The 22606-nt window shown below is 48.4% G+C and overlaps 1 protein-coding gene across 2 annotated transcripts in view; it reads left to right on the top strand.

The window, feature by feature from the left end:
* ADGRG4 (adhesion G protein-coupled receptor G4) overlaps positions 1-22606 on the top strand; it is a 1350632-nt gene that overhangs the window by 1294165 nt on the left and 33861 nt on the right. For both annotated transcript variants that reach the window (XM_069212461.1, XM_069212460.1), the window contains exon 25: positions 2844-2999. In XM_069212461.1, coding sequence (XP_069068562.1) covers positions 2844-2999 — 156 coding nt within the window. The remainder of the gene's footprint in view (positions 1-2843; positions 3000-22606) is intronic.

Genomic DNA, 22606 nt, shown 5'->3' with positions numbered 1-22606 from the left:
GCCAGCTGTAGGGTTACTGTCATAAACTTAGGGCACTGCTGTATGCCAGCTAAAAAGTCTATGATAAGCTGGCTGGCTGTTTATGTCCACAACACCTCAAACATTAGAATGAATCACTGTCTCTGCCTACCTATAAGCTTAATTGTGGTTGCCTTTCACAATAAATGTCAAGTGTTGGATGAAGTGTGTCTTTTACCCCTGTTTCCACCACATTGTTTGCGAGGTGATGCAGTTTTCAAAACTTGATGTCTACTTGAGGAGTCTGTGGTCTTGCCCTCGCTTAGGCAGGGATTATATTTGAAGCTTGGCCACTTCAACCTTGCTTCTTTTGATTAATCATGCATCAAGTCATGGCTTTGCATTTAGGAACTTTCAGTTTGTATGTTTGGATTTGGGGCTTCCTCTGTGCGGCGTGATTGGCACTTCGAGAAACGTCTCGCTGCGGTTGTTACACTCAAAGTAGGTGTGTCTGGATGTCAATGTACCAAGGCAGTGCAAAGCAGACTATGTAGTCGACTGTATGATTTTAAGAGAAATTCTAATGCTAAGATCCCGCAGAGCAGACTACATCACAAATTGTGTTTCTGAAATTAGAAGTCAGAACTTTGCTATACTGCAGTTTATATTTATCACTTAAACATTGGTGTGATCTCGCTATATTAACAAATAACACTTGTCTTGTTTCCTACTTAGGCCCGTATTTATACTTTTTTTAGCCCCGCACTTGCGTAATTTTTTGAAAACTTAGAAAATACAATTGTACTTTGTAAGTTTGCTCCGATTTTGCGTCAAAAAACAACGCAAATGCGGCGCTAAATAAGTATAAATACGCGCCTTAGTATCTTGTTGCCCTGTGGCATAGTCGGAGGTACACCAACAAAATTTTGGCAAGTTTTTTTTCTAGCATTGGAAGCAAGGGGCTCTTTTTATGCTAACCTTGATCAGAAATGCGCTTGTATTTCTTGCCAATAAAGCCACGTTTATTAATTAATTCATCCATTCATTCAAAAATGACTATCTTACAGGAGAAACTTATGGTGACAGGTTGATTAACAGGTTTCTGTGTTAAATGTAAATAATCTGTTGAAACGTGAAATGTTTAATTCTTATTGGGCAGACATGTTTATTTTAGTGTTGTAAACTATATTTTTAAGGTTCTCAATTTGTCAATGTATGACACCACACACTTTGGTTTCTTTCTGTCTGTTTCTTTATCTGCTTTTATTATTTTTTAGTACGTGAGTGAGTACGTTGGTGAATGTATATAACGATTGGTGGCCCTGATTATAAGTCTCTTCCCGATCAAAACTGTCTCAGTGTTCCCACTAGGTTTGGGCAGAAGTTGTAGAGTTTCACTCTGTGGAATTCCGCAGAGTTGCATAAAAACTCGCAAGATTCAGCAGAATTCCGCCATGCAGTCAAAAATTTAGTATATCACGCTATTCATGCTGATTTGTAGCACCGGGAGCTTGTTCATGTGGGGCACCAGAGGGCGCTGCTTCTTTGCTGCTGCTGGAGTACATTTTGTTCTCCAGCAGAGCGGAATTTATCACCTATCCCTAGTTGCCACATACGATTTTCCCAATTTCAGGAACAAGTGACTGATTTTAGCAGCAATATGTTCTAGGCAGTAAAATCATGTAAGGCTTTGCCAGCAACAGCAGCCTGACCTCCGATATCATCGTCCCAAGAGGGGGGAGCCTGCAATACCCATCTTTGCCTGAACCAGTGGCGGCCGGTAGCTTTGGGAGGAGGGCGGGCGGGGCACACACTGTTAGAAATGGGGTTTCTGGTTGGCTAGGGTATGCACCTCAGCAAGGCAGAACTTACCCACTCTAGTCAGGGCAAGGGAGTTACACGTCCAAGATAACCCCTGCTCACCCCCTTGGTAGCTTGGCACGAGCAGTCAGGCTTAACCCAGAGGCAATGTATAAAGCGTTTGCACAACACACACAACACACGTGACGCAATATCCCCACCACAAAGGAAAAACAACACCTGTATTGCCTGACCTGAGGTCAGGCAATGAGGGAAGGCAGCAGTCCCAGCCTCGTCACAGAGTGGGATGGGGTCAGTGAGACTGCTGACCCCACCCCACTCTATGACGAAGTGCTACTGATTGACACTCGCCCTGGGCGCTTCAGGGCTTAAACTGAAGCGCCCAGGGAGAGAGTCAATTGGTGACACTTTCCTCGTCACCCAGGGGAGGGCCTCGAGGCACCTTTGCTGGGCCGAGGAGGTCACGCCCATAGGAGCTGTGATCTCCTGTGCCCAGCAAAGTCAAGCTCAGGCAGCCAGGAGTCTGCGCAAATGGCGCATGTCTGCTCCTGGCTGCCTGACCTGAGCATGAAGAGTGTCTGTCAGGCTGACCTTTGTTCAGCCTGACAGACACTCTTCATGGGGCGGGGGGGCATGGCCCCTCCGCCCTAAAGGACGGGCCGCCACTGGCCAGAACTAAACTTTCCCTTCCCTCTCCTACTCTCCATAACCTCCTCTGTCTACCACTCCACAGAGAAGTCCCCACACGTTAAATCCAGCTCACAGCAGGTGGTAAATGCATAAAAACTCTCATTAAAGGAGATACCATGTGCAATACTACACTCTCCTTCAGTTCACGCATTTATTTCCTATTCTGAGGGGTTTAACTCATACATGTGTACAGTACTGGCAGAGTTTTACCACATATTAATGATAATTACACATGCAGAGCGTTCACCCCATCAATACCGTGCCACCTGTAATCAGGGTCCCAGTGGACAAATCACATCTACTGTTATAGCCCATGTTTTGTATTATACAAAATAAAGCTTGAAATTGTACTCAAACCTTTCTTTTTATTTCAGACTGGAGCGCCTTATCCAACACTGGATCTATGCACAAACCCCTAACTTGGCAGCAGATATCGGCACCAGAGTCACTAAAGTCTTGCTCATCCTCCTCGGTGTCCAATGGATCAGGCTCTTTCTCTGATGACAATTCTACATGGAACCTCACAAATGGTATATGAAACATGCAGATGTCCAGAAGTATTATTTCCACATTGTGTATAATGCTACATGGTCGTATGTCAGAATGCAGAATACAGAAATATTGTCTCTGGCATAAGTGTCATTTACATGTCACATTGGATGTAGGTTTCTATTATTAGCTCAAATGTGGCAATATTTTTGTAAACAATATTTAGGACATAATATGTATGCCAGACGAGAGTCTTACTATGACATTCTGGAAAATGTATGTCAAACCTATTGCTTTTTTCATGAGTGAATTGTAAGCCTGGATACATGTCTTTTGTTCAAGTTCAATACTAACCAATGCTAGCAATAACTTCACAATCCTGGATCCCGAACTCACTGATTAACAGATATATATATATATATATATATATATATATATATATATATATATATATAATATATATATATATATATATATATGTATATATAAGGCTTTTATATCTGGCCAAGATTGCTGGTGGCACGACCTCATGACCTCATGTCAGCACAAAAACACACATTAAACAACATAAAACATAACATACACAGAGAAAGCTTAAGAACCCCTCAGACATTCACTTGATGGGTTGTCCAGTAAATTTTGGGGGAAACCCCACTATTCTGCAGATGGTTACATTCTCTTACAGTACATTTTCGTTGGTGACTAGTACGTAGGAAAAGAATGTCCCTCTGAGATATGCATTTTTGTAATTTCTAAGATGGCTGCAGCATTAATATCATGAATCAATGGCTATCCAACATGATGTGTACATGCCAGTATGATGCCCATAGGCTTCTGTCCTGTTTCTCACAGCAAGTGCTGATGACATTCAGGAGATCCAGTGGCTCCTTTCCTTGCTACGAAAGGTCCTTTTCAATGCTACCGCCAGACAACCTCCTGGCTGGTACTGCCAAGCTTCTGATGACATTTACTGCATCTGGAGGCTCCTTTGATCACTGTGATTGGTACTACCAAGACATTGCTAGTATTCAATGTGCCAGGCAAATTCCCTGCGGCTGCTTCAGGATTGGAATTGTGATTACATACACTACAGTTCATTAAAGTGTAAAAGGCCGTTTCTTAGGACAGGATTGCAAATCAGCTCAACTTAAGCTACCAACCTATAACATTATGTTTGCATTCCAACACAATAATGTTAATAACATTTTAAAACATTCCTACTTGTTTGATCCTCCTTTTCACATCCCTTTCATGAGTTCCTTCCATACCCAATCCATTCTCACTTGTTTCATCCAAGCACCCTTCTATGTAAATTCCTCGCCCTGTCCCGGGCATCCCACACACAGTCATCTTTCACCCATGCTCCCTTCTTTTCTCCCCCACACCAAGGGGTGGATAGGCCTGTAGGAGGCTGGCCTGGTTTGCAGTGGGTACCTAAGGTACTTACACCTTATACCAGGTCTAGTTATTAGTGAAATGTAGCCAGTGTCTAGAAGCCAGGCTCTCTAGGGGTAGTGGGGATGAGCAGCCAAGGCCTAACTAGGAGATATGCAAACCTCATGCAATACCACTGTAGTCACACAGTACTAATACACATGAAAGAAAATATTCAGTATTGCAAAAATAAAGGTACTTTATTTTGGTGACACAAATGCCAAAAATACCATTGAGACTTGTTAGAAATGGGGTCTTTGGTTGACAGTCAGGTTACCCCCTGTTCAAGCAAGGACCCTCACTCTAGTTAGGGTAAAAGAGAATCACCCTCAGCTAACCCCTGCTTACCCCCTTGGTAGCTTGGCAGAGCAGTAGGCTTAACTTCAGAGTGGTAGGTGTAAAGTATTTGTACCAACACACACAGTAACTTAATGAAAACACTACAAAATGACACAACACCAGTTTAGAAGAATTGGAAATATTTATCTAAACAAAACAAGACCAAAACGACACAAATCCGACATACACAAGTCAAGTTATGAATTTTTAAAGATTAAACTCAAAAATAGCGCTTAGAAACAAAAATGCTTCGATGAGATGTTAACACGGCGTCATGACGGAGTCGTTGCCAACAAGCCGACACCAGCGGCGCCGGACACGGAGTCGTGTAGACCCCCAAGTACAGTACCTTTGGTGAAGAGTGAAAACAAGCCGATGCGCGAAGTCGGGAATCGTGGCGTCTGTGCGAACCGTTGAATCCGTGCACTTCGAGCAGCGTCGGTCACGATGTGGTGCGGCGACTTCCACGGAGTCGTGGACTTCAGCGGGGCTGCTGCGGTGTCGGGCCTGCGAAGAGCGTCACGTTCCAGCGAAGGTCACGGCGTTAGTGCAGGCGGCGTTACCGGATTCAGCAGCGGCGTCGGTCCGAAGTCGTCCGAAGTCGATTTCCTTGGATTCCACCAGCTTTCCTTTCAAGGGCCCAGGGATTGGATAGAGCACCACTTGTCGGGGCAGGAGTCTCTACAGAGACTCCAGGTTCTGGCAGAGAGAAGTCTTTGCTGTCCCTGAGACTTCAAACAACAGGAGGCAAGCCCTTGGAGATTTCTTCACAAGATCGAAGACACACAAAGTCCAGTCTTTGCCCTCTTTCTCTGGCAGAAGCAGCACTGCAGGAAAGCTCCACAAAGCACAGGCAGGGCAGCACTTCTTCCTCAGCTATCAGCTCTTCTCCAGGCAGAGGTTCCTCTTGGTTCCAGAAGTGTTTCTAAAGTCTGTAGATTTGGGTGCCCTTCTTATACCCATTTTAGTCTTTGAAGTCACCTTTCTTCAAAGAGGACTCACACCTACTTGTGAAATCCTGCCTTGCCCAGGCAAGGCCTCAGACACACACCAGGGGGTTGGAGCCGGCATTGTCAGAGGCAGGCACAGTCCTTTCAGATGAGAGTGACCATTCCACCCCTCCCTCCTAGCAGAGATGGCTAATCAGGAAATGCAGGTTACACCCCAGCTCCCTTTGTGTCACTGTCTAGTGTGAGGTGAAAAACAACCCAACTGTCAAACTGACCCAGACAGGGAATCCACAAACACGGCAGAGTCACAGAATAGTTTAAGCAAGAAAATGCTCACTTTCTAAAAGTGCCATTTTCAAACGCACAATCTTAAAATCAACTTTACTAAAAGATGTATTATTTAATTGTGAGTTCAGGGACCCCAAACTCCACATGTCCATCTACTCTCTAGGGGAATCTACACTTTAATCATATTTAAAGGTAGCCCCCATATTATCCTATGAGAGAGACAGGCCTTGCAACAGTGAAAAACGAAGTTGGCAGTATTTCACTGTCAGGACATATAAACCACATTACTATATGTTCTACCTTATCCATACACTGCACCCTGCCCTTGGGGCTACCTAGGGCCTACCTTAGGGGTGCCTTACATGTAAGAAAAGGGAAGGTTTAGGCCTGGCAAGTGGGTACACTTGCCAAGTCAAATTTACAGTGTAAAAATACACACACAGACCCTGCAGCGGCAGGTCTGAGACATGATTACAGAGCTACTTATGTGGGTGGCACAACCAGTGCTGCAGGCCCACTAGTAGCATTTTATTTACAGGCCCTGGCACCTCTAGTGCACCTTACTAGGGACTTACTAGTAAATCAAATATACCAATCATGGATGAACCAATTACAAACAATTTACACGGAGAGCATATGCACTTTAGCACTGGTTAGCAGTGGTAAAGTGCTCAGAGTTGAAAAGCCAACAGCAACAGGTCAGAAGCAAATAGGAGGCAGGAGGCAAAAAGACTGGGGATGACCCTGCATAAGCAAAAGTCCAACACGACGCCCTACCAGCCTAAAGCCAGGGGAGAACAATCAATACCTTGATGTACTTCCCTGATTGGGGCGATAAAACAAGGACCCAGGCCCACAACAGCAGGGGCATGTTCCAGTTCTACGCCTTCCTGACTCCAGTTGGATCCCTCTGTCCATACTCTCAGGGCCCACTAAGCTAACCCATTGGGAACCCTTCTCCACATCTTCAGACACCATCTGTGCAGCGCCTAACTTTACCTTGCTCACAGATGTATTGCAATGGGCAGATAGTACCACCAGGGCCAACACAGTGGTGTTGCCCACTCCACCCCCGGGGTGTGACTCTCGTCCACCCCTCCAGGGGCAACTCTGTCCACCAGGACAGCAAGCCACAGTGGCCCCAGACAACTGTCAGGGATGAGGGCCCGACCTCAGGCCTCTCCAAGCACTGTGACTGCGGAGAGTGGGGGGCAGTAGCCCCAGGTGCCTGACACCCTTTGACCACTCTCGCTTCCACCAGGTCAGAGAAGATAACCTGACCCTGGTCCTACCCTCTGGGGCTCTGTACCCTCCCCCCAGAGTAAAACATTGTCAGGGTGCTTGTAGAAGCAGTCCTGCACAATTCTTCCACCAGTGCAGGGATGTTAACCTGCAACTGATCCTCCAACCTGGGGTCTGTACATTCAGGTTGGACCAGAGCCAGGGGTGAGGCTTCCCTCCCCCTGCCCTCTCTTCTGGGGTCCTGAACCACCCAACTAGGAGTGCCCCCCCCAGAAGACAACATGTAGGGGCACTGTTAGCAGTAGCCCCTTCCTCCAGGTCAGGGGGGACACCCTGAACCTGGCCCTCCAATCCAGGGTCTGTACCCTTAGATTGCTCTGGGGTCAGGGGTGAGTCTTTCTCTCCCCTTCCCCTACTTTCAGGGTTCTGCACCCACCCCTCAGGGAGAGTACCCCTTGAAATCACACCAGGGGGGGTGATTGGGCAAACCGCCCCTCCCTTCAGGTCAGGGTTTATCCCCTGCACCTGATCCTCCAGTCCAGGGTCTGTACCCACAGACTGGACCACTGCCTGGCAACCCAGGAATTCCTGGGGGGCATACCTACCCCCCACCAGGTCAGAGTTTACCCTCTGAACCTGGTCATCCAACCCAGGGTCACCACCCTACGGTTGAACCACTGCCTGGCGCACCAGGACTTCCTTGGAGCACACTTACCCCCCACCAGGTCAGAGTTTACCTCCTGAACCTGATCATTCAACCCAGAGTCACCACCCTGCGGTTGAACCACTGCCTGGCACACCAGGACTTCCAGGGGGGCACACTTACCCCCCTCAAGGGACACACTGTCCCCAAGGGCCACACAAGAGTCTGGCTGGCGCAGGTCTCCTGACCTCTGCCCATCTGACAGAGTCTGGATTCCCCCCGACCCAGAAATGGTCTCACCAAGGTCATTCCTGGGGGGCTCTGCTCTCAGAGCTGACCCCTGACCCTCCAGGTTCTCCACTGGTGTCCGCAACCCCCTCTCAACCCTCTGTCTGGACTTCTGCACCCCCTCACTTGGAGTGGTACTGCCAGACACCAGAACTGGTGGGACGCTGGCTACAGCCGCCCCCCCAAGTTCTCCTGACACTGTGGGATCTCCCTCAACAGATGGCCCTATGGTACAGGCTAGGCTCCCCTCCTGGTGTTCCCTCATGGAACTCTCCAGGACCTGGGACCGGATCTCGGGCACCTTGGACCTCAGCCCATCCCCATTCCCTCTCCTCAGAGACTGGACATGGGGTCCCTCACCCATCCCACTACACTGGGACCTACCTGGGACACTACAATCCTTCCCTACCTCACCTGGTTGGGAACTACCTAGACCACTCCTCTCAGGAGCCCCCCCAAATGCCTCTTCAGACTCTCTGGTACTCACCAAGAGGTCTGCCTCCATTGTAAGCTCCCTGGGGTCAGAGAACTCACACTCCACCTGGTGTTGGCGTAGCTCTGGAAAATAAGGACTAGACATATGCTCTCCAGCAATTACATCACTCAGCCCCTTACATGAATTAACCAAAGTACCTTTCACCCAACCATCCAGTGACTCTGCCTTGGAAAAGCACCCCACATCACCCTCCTGAGACTGGTGAGACAGTACCTGACTGTCCCTGACACTCAACCCACACTCTTCTGGGATGTCCTCACACTCCATAACCAGGACTTCTACCTTGGGGGAACCCCTCTCCCTGTCACTCTCACCTAGAGTCAGTAGAGTGTCCCTCCCACCAGTAGGAATATGACTCCCCATGCCAGTTCCCCAATCCACCTCAAGGACCCTGTGCATCACTGGAGCTACCTCATACCCCTGAACCTCCTGGCATGTGTTAACTCCCTCCTTCAAGTAGGGCACCACATCTCTGGGCATGTGCACTTCTTCAGCAGTGCTGGATACAAGATTTTTGCTGCCACCATCTGAACTGGACTCAGCCCTCATGGCCTCCAGCTTCAGCTCTTCACAGCTCAGCTCTTGAGCTGTAATCCTTTCTTTTTCCAGGACTAAGGCTCTCTTGTCCTCAGTCCTCTCAAGCTCTGCATCTAGCTCTTCCAGACTCCGGATTCGAGCTAGGAGCCAATCATCTCTTTCTGTTCCCTCCTCAGGGCCACTGTCCTCCTCCTCAGAGTAGTCCTCCTCCTCAGAGTAGTTATCCTCCTCAGACTCATTTGGTGGTGTTGCCTGACAATGTTTCAATTCATACTGAAACAGGGCTGACTCAAGATCCTCCCTTCTGGATTTCTTGTTCACAGCCAGTCCCCTTTCCATGCAGAATGCTTTAAGCTGCCACTTTTTATACATAAATAGGTGCCAGAAATTGACTTCCATTCTGCAAAGGCTTCACAACCAAAAACCAAAGTCCCAAAATATTAGCAATACTTCCAGGAGGACATCAGAGAACAAAAAGCAGAATCACAAGACAAGTAGTATGTGGTCACGTAGTGGTCTGAACTCAAAACAGTAGTGTACACTTAATCACTGTATGTCAAGTACAAATACAAGTCCAAATCCCAACCGCTGATCACCAATGTTAGAAATGGGGTCTTTGGTTGACAGTCAGGTTACCCCCTGTTCAAGCAAGGACCCTCACTCTAGTCAGGGTAAAAGAGAATCACCCTCAGCTAACCCCTGCTTACCCCCTTGGTAGCTTGGCAGAGCAGTAGGCTTAACCTCAGAGTGCTAGGTGTAAAGTATTTGTACCAACACACACAGTAACTTAATGAAAACACTACAAAATGACACAACACCAGTTTAGAAATATAGGAAATATTTATCTAAACAAAACAAGACCAAAACGACACAAATCCGACATACACAAGTCAAGTTATGAATTTTTAAAGATTAAACTCAAAAATAGCGCTTAGAAACAAAAATGCTTCGATGAGATGTTAACACGGCGTCCTGACGGAGTCGTTCCCAACAAGCCGACACCAGCGGCGCCAGACACGGAGTCGTGTAGACCCCCAAGTACAGTACCTTTGGTGAAGAGTGAAAACAAGCCGATGCGCGAAGTCGGGAATCACGGCGTCTGTGCGAAACATTGAATCCGTGCACTTCGATCGGCGTCGGTCACGACGTGGTGCGGCGACTTCCACGGAGTCGCGGACTTCAGCGGGGCTGCTGCGGCGTCGGGCCTGCGAATAGCGTCGCGTTCCAGCGAAGGTCACGGCGTCAGGTGCAGGCGGCGTTACAGGATTCAGCAGCGGCGTCGGTCCGAAGTCGTCCGAAGTCGATTTCCTTGGATTCCACCAGCTTTCCTTTCAAGGGCCCAGGGACTGGATAGGGCACCACTTGTCGGGGCAGGAGTCTCTCCAGAGACTCCAGGTGCTGGCAGAGAGAAGTCTTTGCTGTCCCTGAGACTTCAAACAACAGGAGGCAAGCTCTAACTCAAGCCCTTGGAGATTTCTTCACAAGATGGAAGGCACAAAAAGTCCAGTCTTTGCCCTCTTACTCTGGCAGAAGCAGCACTGCAGGAAAGCTCCACAAAGCACAGTTACAGGCAGGGCAGCACTTCTTCCTCAGCTATCACCTCTTCTCCAGGCAGAGGTTCCTCTTGGTTCCAGAAGTGTTTCTAAAGTCTGTAGATTTGGGTGCCCTTCTTATACCCATTTTAGTCTTTGAGGTCACCTTTCTTCAAAGAGGACTCACACCTACTTGTGAAATCCTGCCTTGCCCAGGCAAGGCCTCAGACACAGACCAGGGGGTTGGAGCCGGCATTGTCAGAGGCAGGCACAGTCCTTTCAGATGAGAGTGACCTCTCCACCCCTCCCTCCTAGCAGAGATGGCTAATCAGGAAATGCAGGTTACACCCCAGCTCCCTTTGTGTCACTGTCTAGTGTGAGGTGAAAAACAACCCAACTGTCAAACTGACCCAGACAGGGAATCCACAAACACGGCAGAGTCACAGAATAGTTTAAGCAAGAAAATGCTCACTTTCTAAAAGTGCCATTTTCAAACGCACAATCTTAAAATCAACTTTACTAAAAGATTTATTTTTTAATTGTGAGTTCAGGGACCCCAAACTCCACATGCCCATCTACTCTCTAGGGGAATCTACACTTTAATCATATTTAAAGGTAGCCCCCATATTATCCTATGAGAGAGACAGGCCTTGCAACAGTGAAAAACAAAGTTGGCAGTATTTCACTGTCAGGACATATAAACCACATTACTATATGTCCTACCTTACCCATACACTGCACCCTGCCCTTGGGGCTACCTAGGGCCTACCCTAGGGGTGCCTTACATGTAAGAAAAGGGAAGGTTTAGGCCTGGCAAGTGGGTACACTTGCCAAATCGAATTTACAGTGTAAAAATACACACACAGACCCTGCAGCGGCAGGTCTGAGACATTATTACAGAGCTACTTATGTGGGTGGCACAACCAGTGCTGCAGGCCCACTAGTAGCATTTGATTTACAGGCCCTGGCACCTCTAGTGCACCTTACTAGGGACTTACTAGTAAATCAAATATGCCAATCATGGATAAACCAATTACATACAATTTACACGGAGAGCATATGCACTTTAGCACTGGTTAGCAGTGGTAAAGTGCTCAGAGTTGAAAAGCCAACAGCAACAGGTCAGAAGAAAATAGGAGGCAGGAGGCAAAAAGACTGGGGATGACCCTGCATAAGCAAAAGTCCAACAAGACTATACTCCCTTAGGAGGTAAGTAATACACAAATTATATACACTAGTATGCAGAAATAGCTGTAAAATAGAAAACAGTGCAAGTAGTGAAAATCACAATAGTTAGAAATGGGGCCTAGGGGGAACACAAACCATAAACTAGGAAAGTGGAATGCAAATGTTGGTTTTCCACCTAGGCAAGTGTACTGTGTAGAGGGTGCGCTGAGAACATTAGAAAACACCAAAGGTAAGTAATAGGACCCACCCCAGAGCCTAGGAAAGCAGGAGTAAATCACAGTAACTTTCCTGGAACACACAAGAACACGAGAAAGAAGATTACACAAGAACCAGAAGATACTGCAAGACACCAACGATGGATTCCTGGACCTGAAGACCTGTAGAAGAAGGAGTCCAAGAAGTACTGTACAGTCCAAGTAGAACAGGAGCCCCTTCTAACCCGGATGAAGGTGCAAAAGAAGAACTACCTGTGAAGAACAACAGTCAGTACTGCGCACAAGAAGTCAGATGCAGGTTCCTGGTTGGTGCAGATGATGTCCCAAGCCGGATGGATGATTGCAGTCTGGTTTAGGTTGCTGGATTCTGCCAACAAGCCTAGGCACATGCAAAGCTCGCAGTTAGCAGAAAATGGTGCTTCCCGGGACCAGGAGGGACTTGGTGGATGCTACCCAGGAGCGGGAGACAGAGGGGGCTCTCAGCAACTCAGAGAGCCCTCAGAGGACCAGGCAGTGCTCATAGGAGTCCCACAGCAAAGTGACAAAGAAGGTGAAAAGAGAGACCCACGCAGCATTACACAAAGGGATCCCACGCCGCCGGCAAACCACTGAGGAAGCTGTGCGTCGCAGGAAAGTATGCTGGGGGCCTGAGCTGCACGGTGCACGAAAAACTTCATGGAAGGATGCCAACAAGCATTGGCAACTACAAAACACATGGTGCACGGGGACAGTGTCTTGCGTGGGGAGGCAAGCTCTTACCTCCACCAAAGTTGGACAGTTGGACGTCAGGACCGTCGGGACCACTTTAGTCTACCACCCGTGATGCAGGATCCATGCACTTTGTCTGGAGAGGAGACCCACACCACTGATCATCACTGCCGAGAAGTGCCTGCTGAAGCAGTGGAGTGAGTTCTTCACTCCAAGGGAGATTCCTTCCTTCTTCTGGTGCAGGCTGAAGACAGGCTGTTCTCTGAGGATGCACGACGGAAAACAGTTGCAGTTGCTGGCAGGAGCTGAAGATACAATGTTGCAGAAGTCGTCTTTGCTTCTTTGTTGCAATTTGTAGAGTTTCTGGAGGGTCCAGATGCAGTTTCTTCAGTGAGAAGGTGAAGTAAAGGATGCAGAGGATTCCTGCTGGAGTTTTGCAATCGGAATCTGAAGAACCACCCAAGAGATAAACCGTAAATAGCACTGAAAGGGGGATTAGTCATCTAAACAGTAAGCACCTATCAGGGGAGGACCTTGACGTCACCTGCTGACACTGGCCTCTCAGATGCTCCCAGAGTGTCCTGCCAACTTGGAATCCAAGATGGCAAAAGCCAGGGACACTCTGGAGGAGCTCTGAGCACCAACCCTAGGGCGGTGATGGACAGGGGACCTAGTATCCACGATGTCATCTCTTTGGGGCAGATATAATCCATATGTTAAGGTCTCGCCCTGACCTGGATCAGCTTAAAGACGCAATCTCCGATTGTCTTAATTACAAACTTAGGCTGAAAGTATCCCTAACTCCCCGGTTGATTTTACTTGGCATCCCAGAGGAAGGTGTTTCTAAGTGTATAGGACCATTTCTATTTATTGCTATGGCAGTATTTCGGCTGTGCAATGCCTCGGCATGGCTCGATTCAAAGCCTCCAGGGTTCCACCAGTGGTTGGTTCGGCTGTCAGGAATAGACTGCCTGGAAACAGCCCTCTATTTGTGGAAGAGACAAAGAACAAGGAAAAGAGGCCTACTGATCTTTTCCCCTTTGGCTGCTTGGATTAATAGGCCAAAAAGTGCATAACGACTAGTACTTTCCACAATGATATTAAAGCGAGCCCACAGACTGAGAATGGACGCTATATGCATTACTTAATTTCATGGTAATTAGATATTAGAAAGTTATTGCACAATGCACTTTGTGTCAACCAGTCTTCAATTAATGTATTGTAAAGGCTCACATAATGGGCATGGCGGCTATTCGTATTCTTTAATTGTGGAATAATTTTCTGTTGGGGTGTTACTGCACACGCACTTTGCCCAACTCCTTTTCGCTTCTTCGTAATGTAATGTCATGGTCTCAATTTTTTTAGCCTCTTTATTTTTATCTTTGCTTACATTTTTTTTTTGCCCTCAAGAAATGATATGAATTTGGTAATACAGGGCTGTAATATGAACTACATATGTCTTGTATTTCTTTTGTGTTGACGGGGGTGGGTAAAAAAGTTTCAAAAATTTTGCAATAAAAATGTTTCTTAAAAAAAAGAAGAGCATGGAAACACAATTGAAATCCTCCAGAGCCAACTTCCAAACCCTGAGGTCGGCTCTCACCCACATGGAAACCCGGATCCTGTGGTGAGGCAGCAATGACATTGCCATGCCCAATAGCCTGTAAAAAGTCCTTTGTCCATAGACCACTCTGCATGCAAAATTCAAAAATCCAAGCAACTGCTACACCAATTTGAGCTACAATCTCCGTGCCTCAACCACTCCCCCCAAAAAAATCTGCATTTCGAGCACCTTGTCCCTTGGCAGCCTTGTCACCACCAGCTGTGAGTCAAGTTAAATCCCCAAAAATTTCAAACCTGTGCTAGGGTCCTATTTTTTCTCTGGGGCCAATGGCACCCCGAAAGTCTCCACCAAGGACTCGAATTGCTCAAGAGCTCTGGCACATTCTCCTGACCCCGTTCCCCCGATTAACAAGAAATCATCCAAGTAGTTAGACAAAAGTAGATGTCCACTCAGCTTCATAAAAGTCTACTGCAGAAAGGTACTGCAAACCTCAAACAGAGCACACAAAATGACATCCCAAAGGCAAAAGTCTACTGACATAAATTGCGTTATCGAGTTGCATGCCTAACAAAAGAATGTCACAGTGGTAAATCGGCAACAGCCAGAAAGCCGACTTGATGTCACACTTTGCCAGCTCCATTTCTTGGCCACACCTGTGGATCAACCTATTGGCATCATTCACTAAAGCATAAAACACCTTTGTGTACTCTGACACAATGAAATGTTTACAGAAGCCCCCTCTGGCCAAGACAGATGATGTAGAAACCAAAACTCACCTGCCCTTTTCATGGGAACAACACCTAAAGGAGAATATAACAAATGAGGAATAGGCCAACCATTAAAAGGGCCTACGATCCTGCCATCCTGAGTCTCCTTCCCTAGCTTATTTGCCAGCCAACCTGGTGCCTCCTTTGCCAACCGCAAGTTGTCGGCCCAACTCCTATCTCATGGCCCTTGGTAACCCACCCGAAAAGCTTCCCTGAGGCCACATCCAATCTCAAACCCACCTCCCTATCAGGATACATATGCAGCCATGGCAATAACTGTCTAGCCTAATTGGCATAGGAGTCATTGTGCCAGCAGCACCTTGCAATCCTCTCCCTTCGTTTGCCCTCCATTGTTCTGATGGACTTGCCAGAATGAAGCACTGTGTGACTGGGTGTCGCCCCCCACACTTGGTACACTCATGCTTGAATTTGCACAGGTGTTGGGAGCAGAAACCTTTATTGAAGTTCCAACAAGCCCCCTCATTAGCTCCTGATGTCTTTGGTGTACCACCCGCCCCCGTTGGGTGGGGCACTGTAGAAAGGGTTTATATACTACTGGCAAGCTGTATGTGTGGAGGCCGATGCCTAAGACAATGGCATCCATTGCATCCATAGTTCAGAATCCACATCTCTCCAAGGCTTATCCGGATTAACACTCATCCTAGCTCTGAATTCCTAATCATAACTGAGCCAAGCGTAATCCCTGAAGTGCAATTGGGCTTTCCTTATGATATACATTTATTTAAATAGTACAATATCTCTGTCTGGATATTTTTCGCAATGCATGCTAGCAAATATTTGGAAGGCCGACTTCCAGTTCTCCTTTGTAATGGGCACTCTGGGTCTCCTTGAAAGCTCTCACTCATTCTCTTTGTACCCCTCTTTAGCCTGTATGTCCCTATGTAATAACTCGAATACGTCTGCGCATTTGTGTTTCATATTCTAATCTTGTTTTTTTCAGAAACATGCAACCCCAAAGGCATCGCTAAGCCCATATAGGGCAGCTGCTTTCTTGGGGAGCCACTTTCTGTACCCTAAGCACCTGCCACATCAACCCTGTTTTTGTCTGCCACATCCTTGCTCCCTCCGTCATGCCCTCCTTCGGCTCTTACCTTTACTGCCTTCAGCCTCCTTTTGAGACATCCTAGCCTCTTTGATCACACCATCCCCCACTCCCACAGACATATGCGATGCACCACCCGAGGTATGAGATGCTTCCCAAACTGCCCAGCATTCCTTCATACCTGGGGTAACCGTCCTGGTTCTCGTTTCGTCTTGTGACTTTCTCCTCGGGCTTCTCTCTGATGCCCCATCGTGTTTCCAGGGTCAGTGCTTGACTGCAGCAAGACATCAACTGGAGAGGCTGCTGCACTATCGCCCTGTATACCCTGCCCAACAGGCATGCCCATGTACGCAGCCTCACGCATATCACCTTGCTCCCATTTATCATTGTCACTCACATAATCCAGCTCCACCGCATCCTCGTACTCGTTTGTTGCTGCCCACATGTTCCAAACTGCACCCCCAATCTGCACACTGGGAATTTCTTTCTCTGCTCTGCGGAATGGATTAGCCTCCTCCAAAGAGAGTTGTTCCTGCATAGCAGGGAAGGCCGTCGGGGCCCCCCTATTGCTTCAGGCCAGCATTCAGAGGCCATCAGGTACCCTGTTGGTGCCTCCTGCCATCTGCCTGCCTCACCTGCAGGCACTGAACCTTTGGCCTCTGCAAAGCCACTACTGTCCCATGTGCCCCGCGCCCCAGCAAGCCCTTGAGCCGCACAGGCCCTATCCTGGTCCCCAAAACCTGCCTCAAGGCCCCACACCTATCATCTTCTGTTGTCGTGCCCACTTGGAGCCCCACCCTCCCATGTGCCAGCCAACCCCTTTTCCTTCTTTCACTGTCCCTCACACACTTGACCCCCTTTCTGTTCCCTACAGAGCCTCTCCCATTGCTGTTCAGTCTCTGCCACCAACCTGAATTGTTTCCTGATCCTGGCCTCAATGTCCACCCAAAGCCATTTGTTGACCTGCCCAGTAGCTGTCAGTAGATCCTCCAGATACCTCATGATAGACATGTACCTACCCCTGCGTTAGCCTCTACATACCCCCTAACTGCACTCTGTATTTGCCCCTTAGCTGAGTCATGCCCCATCAAGCCCAGGGGCTTTCCCCCCGTTGCATTAGTCCTTGATACCCAGGGCTGTACCTGTACTCCCCCAGCTTCACTGTGAGCTTTTACTGATAGGTCGAGGGGGCCTTCTACATCTGGGGGCCCACTTTTTCTTTTGATGTGATATCACGCCCTTCCCCACTGCCTGATGTGCTGTGTTTAGGTGTGCTTTCGCCCTCCCCAAGAGGCTAACATTTTGGGCGGGCCACTGTCCAAAGTGGTCCACCAAGCAGGCCCTGGAAGGCTCTGATGCCTTCCAGCATTCTTAGATTTTGCTGGTGCAGGCGCGACACTGCATCCCAGCCTCTCCTGGCAGCACATTTTCTGTGTGGGGAGGCGCATGAAGCAATAGCTACCACAATCCTACCCGCAGCAGCTCATGTGGGGCTCGCCAGCCCGATCCAGTCCAGGTCGAGGACGCCAGGCCTGAGAAGTTTGGCCCTATCTGCCTCCCCGAGTGTCTGTAGCTCAGCCCGCACTGCGTCAGCCTTCTCCCTCGCAGACAGTACACATAAGCGGTCATGCCAGAGTGACCTACGCTTCCTGATATTACCGCCTACGTAATGAAACAAACTTCTTCCTCCTAAAACAAAGTACTCCACCTGTTCGTGTGGCAGGAGTAAGCCCAGGAAGAGGACTACCCTTTCCTGTGACCCTCCATCATATACCCTCATAATATCGTGCCCCACGCCCAATCCCCCACCTATCCTGTCCTTCCAGGTATTTGGCCGTGAAGAATCCCGGGGGAAGACTAGGCTGCCCCTGTGCTTTCCAGGGAACCCACCATTAGCGTTCAGTGCCCCGAGGGAGTTTCCTGCTGCTGTTGCTAGTGCGCTTTTCCCATTCAGCATTCTAGATATTTCTTGCAAAGCTAGAAGTTCTGGCATAAAATTGAAAACTCATGACAGACCTATTGGCTTTTCCCAGTAATGTTCCACATTATCTACTCTCTCAACGTGGCCTGATCTAAAGTGTGCCAAACCTCTAATCTACAGGTAGTGCTGCTTTTTCTGCCACATCAGAAAACAACACTAACTCTGTTGCTGGAGACCTTTCCTTTTACAGCCACCCGTCCTCTTTTCCTGTGACTCCATCCCTTTTTCACCTCATGAGTAGTTTTTTCACTAAACTGAATTTTCTTCCCCAGACTGCCAGGTCAAGCACAGTAGTTTTTGAAAGTGTGACATTGCTAAAAATAGTGGTGAGCTAGTCTTACTAAATTGAGTGGCTCTCCTGCCACAATTCCCAATGTTGTCATAGCCATCAGATGGGCATTCCCAATGGATGAGAGAGCCACTGTCTTGCTATTGGAAATGCTGCACTCTGCCAACATTTCAAAGTGGAAGAGCAATGAAGAGAAGCTTTGTCAAGACATTTGTATTTTTGTGGTGGATGTCTGTTTGCCAACCATCTCTAAATGTGACCCTAGGATCAATTGACTCACAGGGTCAGATTAAATTTGGCGATTAAATTTAAAGCATCTGAAGCATGGATGGGGATAAATCAATAATATTTTTTAGCCTATATATGTTTAACATGAGCTCATTATTCAGTAGATGAAGATATATTTTTTCATATATGGCATTTACTTGACATATAGAAACCTTTGGTAAAAAAGAAGACTTTGCAAAGTTGTTCTTGATGGTGTTATGGTGAACTACAACTTAATAGTGACCAATACATGTCTGTTATCTTTGGTGTTGACTGAAAAGGACAGCTAGGCATGCAGTGAACAATAAAGTAAAAGCTTTTTATTCTAAGTAAATTAAATAACTGGAGCAGTAGCATGAATTATGCTATTCTGCTCAGATTTATACAGAGCTATAGGACTAAGGGCCACATGAATGAAATACAGGTTTTGTGACTTGCAAGTCGCAAAACCTGATGTACAACAGTGTCAATGACACTGTTTGCGATTCGCAAGGGGGTCGCAAATATTCATGAGGTAGGTCGCAATTTGCGACCCCATTGGGAATGGCCGCCCTCACAGGGATGGTGGCCTGCTGGAGACAGCAGATCACCATGTCTGTGACTGCTTTTAAATAAACCATTTTATTTTTAAAATGCAGCCCGTTTTCCTTAAAGGAAAACGAGATGTATTTCAAAAACAAACAATGAAAAGTTTTGCTGCCATTCACAAAGGGGAATGGGTCCCATGGGGAGCCATTCCTGTTTGCGAATGGGTTAGCACAAGTTTGAAACTGGTGCTAACTGCAATTGTTTTGCGACTGCATTTGCGGTCACAAAACAATCATACATGGGACTGTGACTTGCAATTAGGAAGGGAACACTACTTCCTAATTGAGACTCGCAAACCCTTTTTGCGATTCAGTAAATAGATGACCGAATCGCAAAAATGGGTCTGTACATCCCAAATTGCATTTTGCACATCGCAAACGGCCCAATTCGCCATTTGCGACGTGCAAAATGCTTTGTACATGATGCCTGTTACATCCTATGAGGACAAGGTCCCGCTGTCAAACAGTGGAGCTTTCATCTCTGCCCCCTGTACTCAGGTACTCGTGCAAGGAACAGAGATGAAAGCTTTGCTTCACCAAGCAGGGAGCTGCTGCTGAAGCAGCTCCTTGCTTGGTGAAGCAATGGGGCCACGGGAGAGGCCTTGAGGCTTGTTTTCAAATAAATAATTTTTAAAAACATGTAGGAACTGCGGTGGAGCCCTTGCGGGCTCCCTTACAGACCCAGATAGCACACATGGGGCTAAAAAAAATCTAATAGAAAAAATCAGTCATGAATAGCTCAGTGTGAAGGTAACAGACCTTCACATTGAGCCTAGCGGGTCCGAGTCTAGCTGTGCTCGTTTCCCTCTTTTTTTTTGTTTTTTAAGTAAAAATGTTTAAGGGTGAAATAAAAGATGATCTCACTCTTTTTAAATGATAAATACATTTGTCTTTTAAAATTGTGCATAAATATCTCATTCTAAGTATATCATACATCAAAGCCTAAAATACTCTGGGGGTCATTCTGACCTCGGCGGTAAAAGGCGCTTACCGCCGGTCAGAAGACCGCCATAACACTGCTGCGGTAAACCGTCACGGTCATTCTGACCCGCAACTGGCAAACCGCCAAAAACCCGACATCCACAAAAGTCCGCCACACCAAAGGTCAGCGCAAAAATGGCGATGAACAAACCTCCACTGTCACGCCAACAGAAATATGCCCATACCATTCCGACCCACAAATCCACGCGGCGGTCTTTCAAACGCGATATTCCATTGGCGGTACACACCGCCGCGGTCAAAATATACACACACATAGAAAACCCAGCCACATTGGTCAGTTTGAAACACGCACACCTGATACACATACCAACACCACTCCCACACACCCAACACAATATAAAACACACACCCACATCACCCACAAGCCCCTACGACCCGAAATTATTGACGAAGGCTAGAGAGCGAGCACAGAATAGACAATCCCACAACACAGAGGCACACAACACCATCACCCACACAGAATCCACGCACCAAACACCACACACCACCACACGCACCACACTCATCACCACAAACGCCACCCCACACCTCATCCACACCACCCCATGGCACCCCAAAGACACCCCAGGTTCAGTGACGCCGAACTCAGGGTCATGGTGGAGGAAATAGTCTGTGTAGAGCCCCAGCTCTTCGGGGCACAGGTGCAGCACACCACAATTGCCAGGAAGATGGAGCTATGGCAAAGGATAGTGGACAGGGTCAATGCGGTGGGACAGCATCCACGCAATCGGGAGGACATAAGGAAGAGATGGAACGACCTACGGGGGAAGGTGCGTTCCATGGTATCAAGGCACAACATTGCGGTGCAGAAGACTGGCGGCAGACCCCCACCTACTCCCCCCGAATTTACCGCATGGGAGGAGGAAGTCTTGCACATCCTGCATCCTGAGGGCCTCGCAGGAGTAGGCAGAGGAATGGACTCTGGTAAGTCAAATCTTCACTACTGCTTCCCACCCCCACCCCACCTGCATGCCAAATCATACCCCCACCCCCATCACACCAACACCTAGCAAAAGGCCCACCATCACAACCCACCCATCCCAACACCAAGCCCTGCATGCGACCACAAAGCATGGACACCCATCACCAAAGCATGCCCACTGCACACACACATCACCCCCACAAGCCACCCTCACAAAAGCCCCCACAAGGAAATGCCTGCACTTGGGTACACGGACACCCACCCATCACACGAAATGCCACACACAGAAGCAATAACCATACCTTTATACCCCTGCGGGACCCGAACGCCACCACACCGCCACGGAGGGTCCAGAGATGTCCATCCCACCCCCAGAAGAGGCCCCCAGCGATGACAGCAGCTCTGTCTCCCTGGAGCCAGATGACCAGCCCGGCCCATCGGGGACCTCTGGACAGTCGGTTCCCCACAGACAGCCACAGGCTACACCAGACCCAACCCCCTCTGGGAACACCAGCACAGCTCCCACCCAGCAGGCCCATGCCTCTGTCTCCAGGACACGTAAATCAGCGGTGTGTCCACCACTACAGGGCACCCAGGTTGACCCACCACCCCAACAACAACAGGGACCTGGGGGCAGTGGTAGTGGGCACACCGTCCAGGGGACAGAGGCCCAGGAACACAGGGGAACTGGGAGGGCTGCTGTGCGACGGGGGGGGACAGGCCCGGGGAGCCGACTCTCCAAGAGGCCCTCTCCTCCATCATGGGAGCATACCACTGCTCCCAGGAGACGATGGTGACGGTACTGGCCCGGTTCCAGGAGATCCAGGAACTGCAGGAGGAACGGTACATGGGGTTCAGGGAGGAACTGAGGAACATCGGTTCCGCAATGGGGACCATCGTCGTGGCCCTTACCCAGATCGCCACCACATTGCGGGACCATGTGGCACCCCAAAGGGCCCCTGCCACTAGCCCAGCCTGGAACAGCCTACCACCTCCGCCGGTGCTAGTGGACAGGAGGCCCCCACACAACAACAGGCCACCAGAACCCCACCTCCTGCAGAAGAAGAACCACCCCGCAAGCGGAACCTGAGATCTCACAAGAAGACAGAGTAGGATTGCAAGACCCCTGCCAGCCTAAGATACCCCCTGATGTCATCCCACTGTCCCACATTGTCACCCTGTCCAACCTTGAACTGCCCCTGCTCCATCCTTCCCCAGGCATATGGACAATGCACCTGTGCGACCTAGAACTGGACTCTGCCATGGACATTACTCCACCCCCACCCATCACCGTTTCCCAATCATGTACCTATATGTAGCACTTAAAATAAATCACTTATTGCACT

The sequence above is a fragment of the Pleurodeles waltl genome, chromosome 2_1 (assembly GCF_031143425.1).
Source record: "Pleurodeles waltl isolate 20211129_DDA chromosome 2_1, aPleWal1.hap1.20221129, whole genome shotgun sequence".
Lineage (NCBI taxonomy): Eukaryota > Metazoa > Chordata > Amphibia > Caudata > Salamandridae > Pleurodeles > Pleurodeles waltl.
This window is presented reverse-complemented; position numbering and strand designations above follow the sequence as displayed.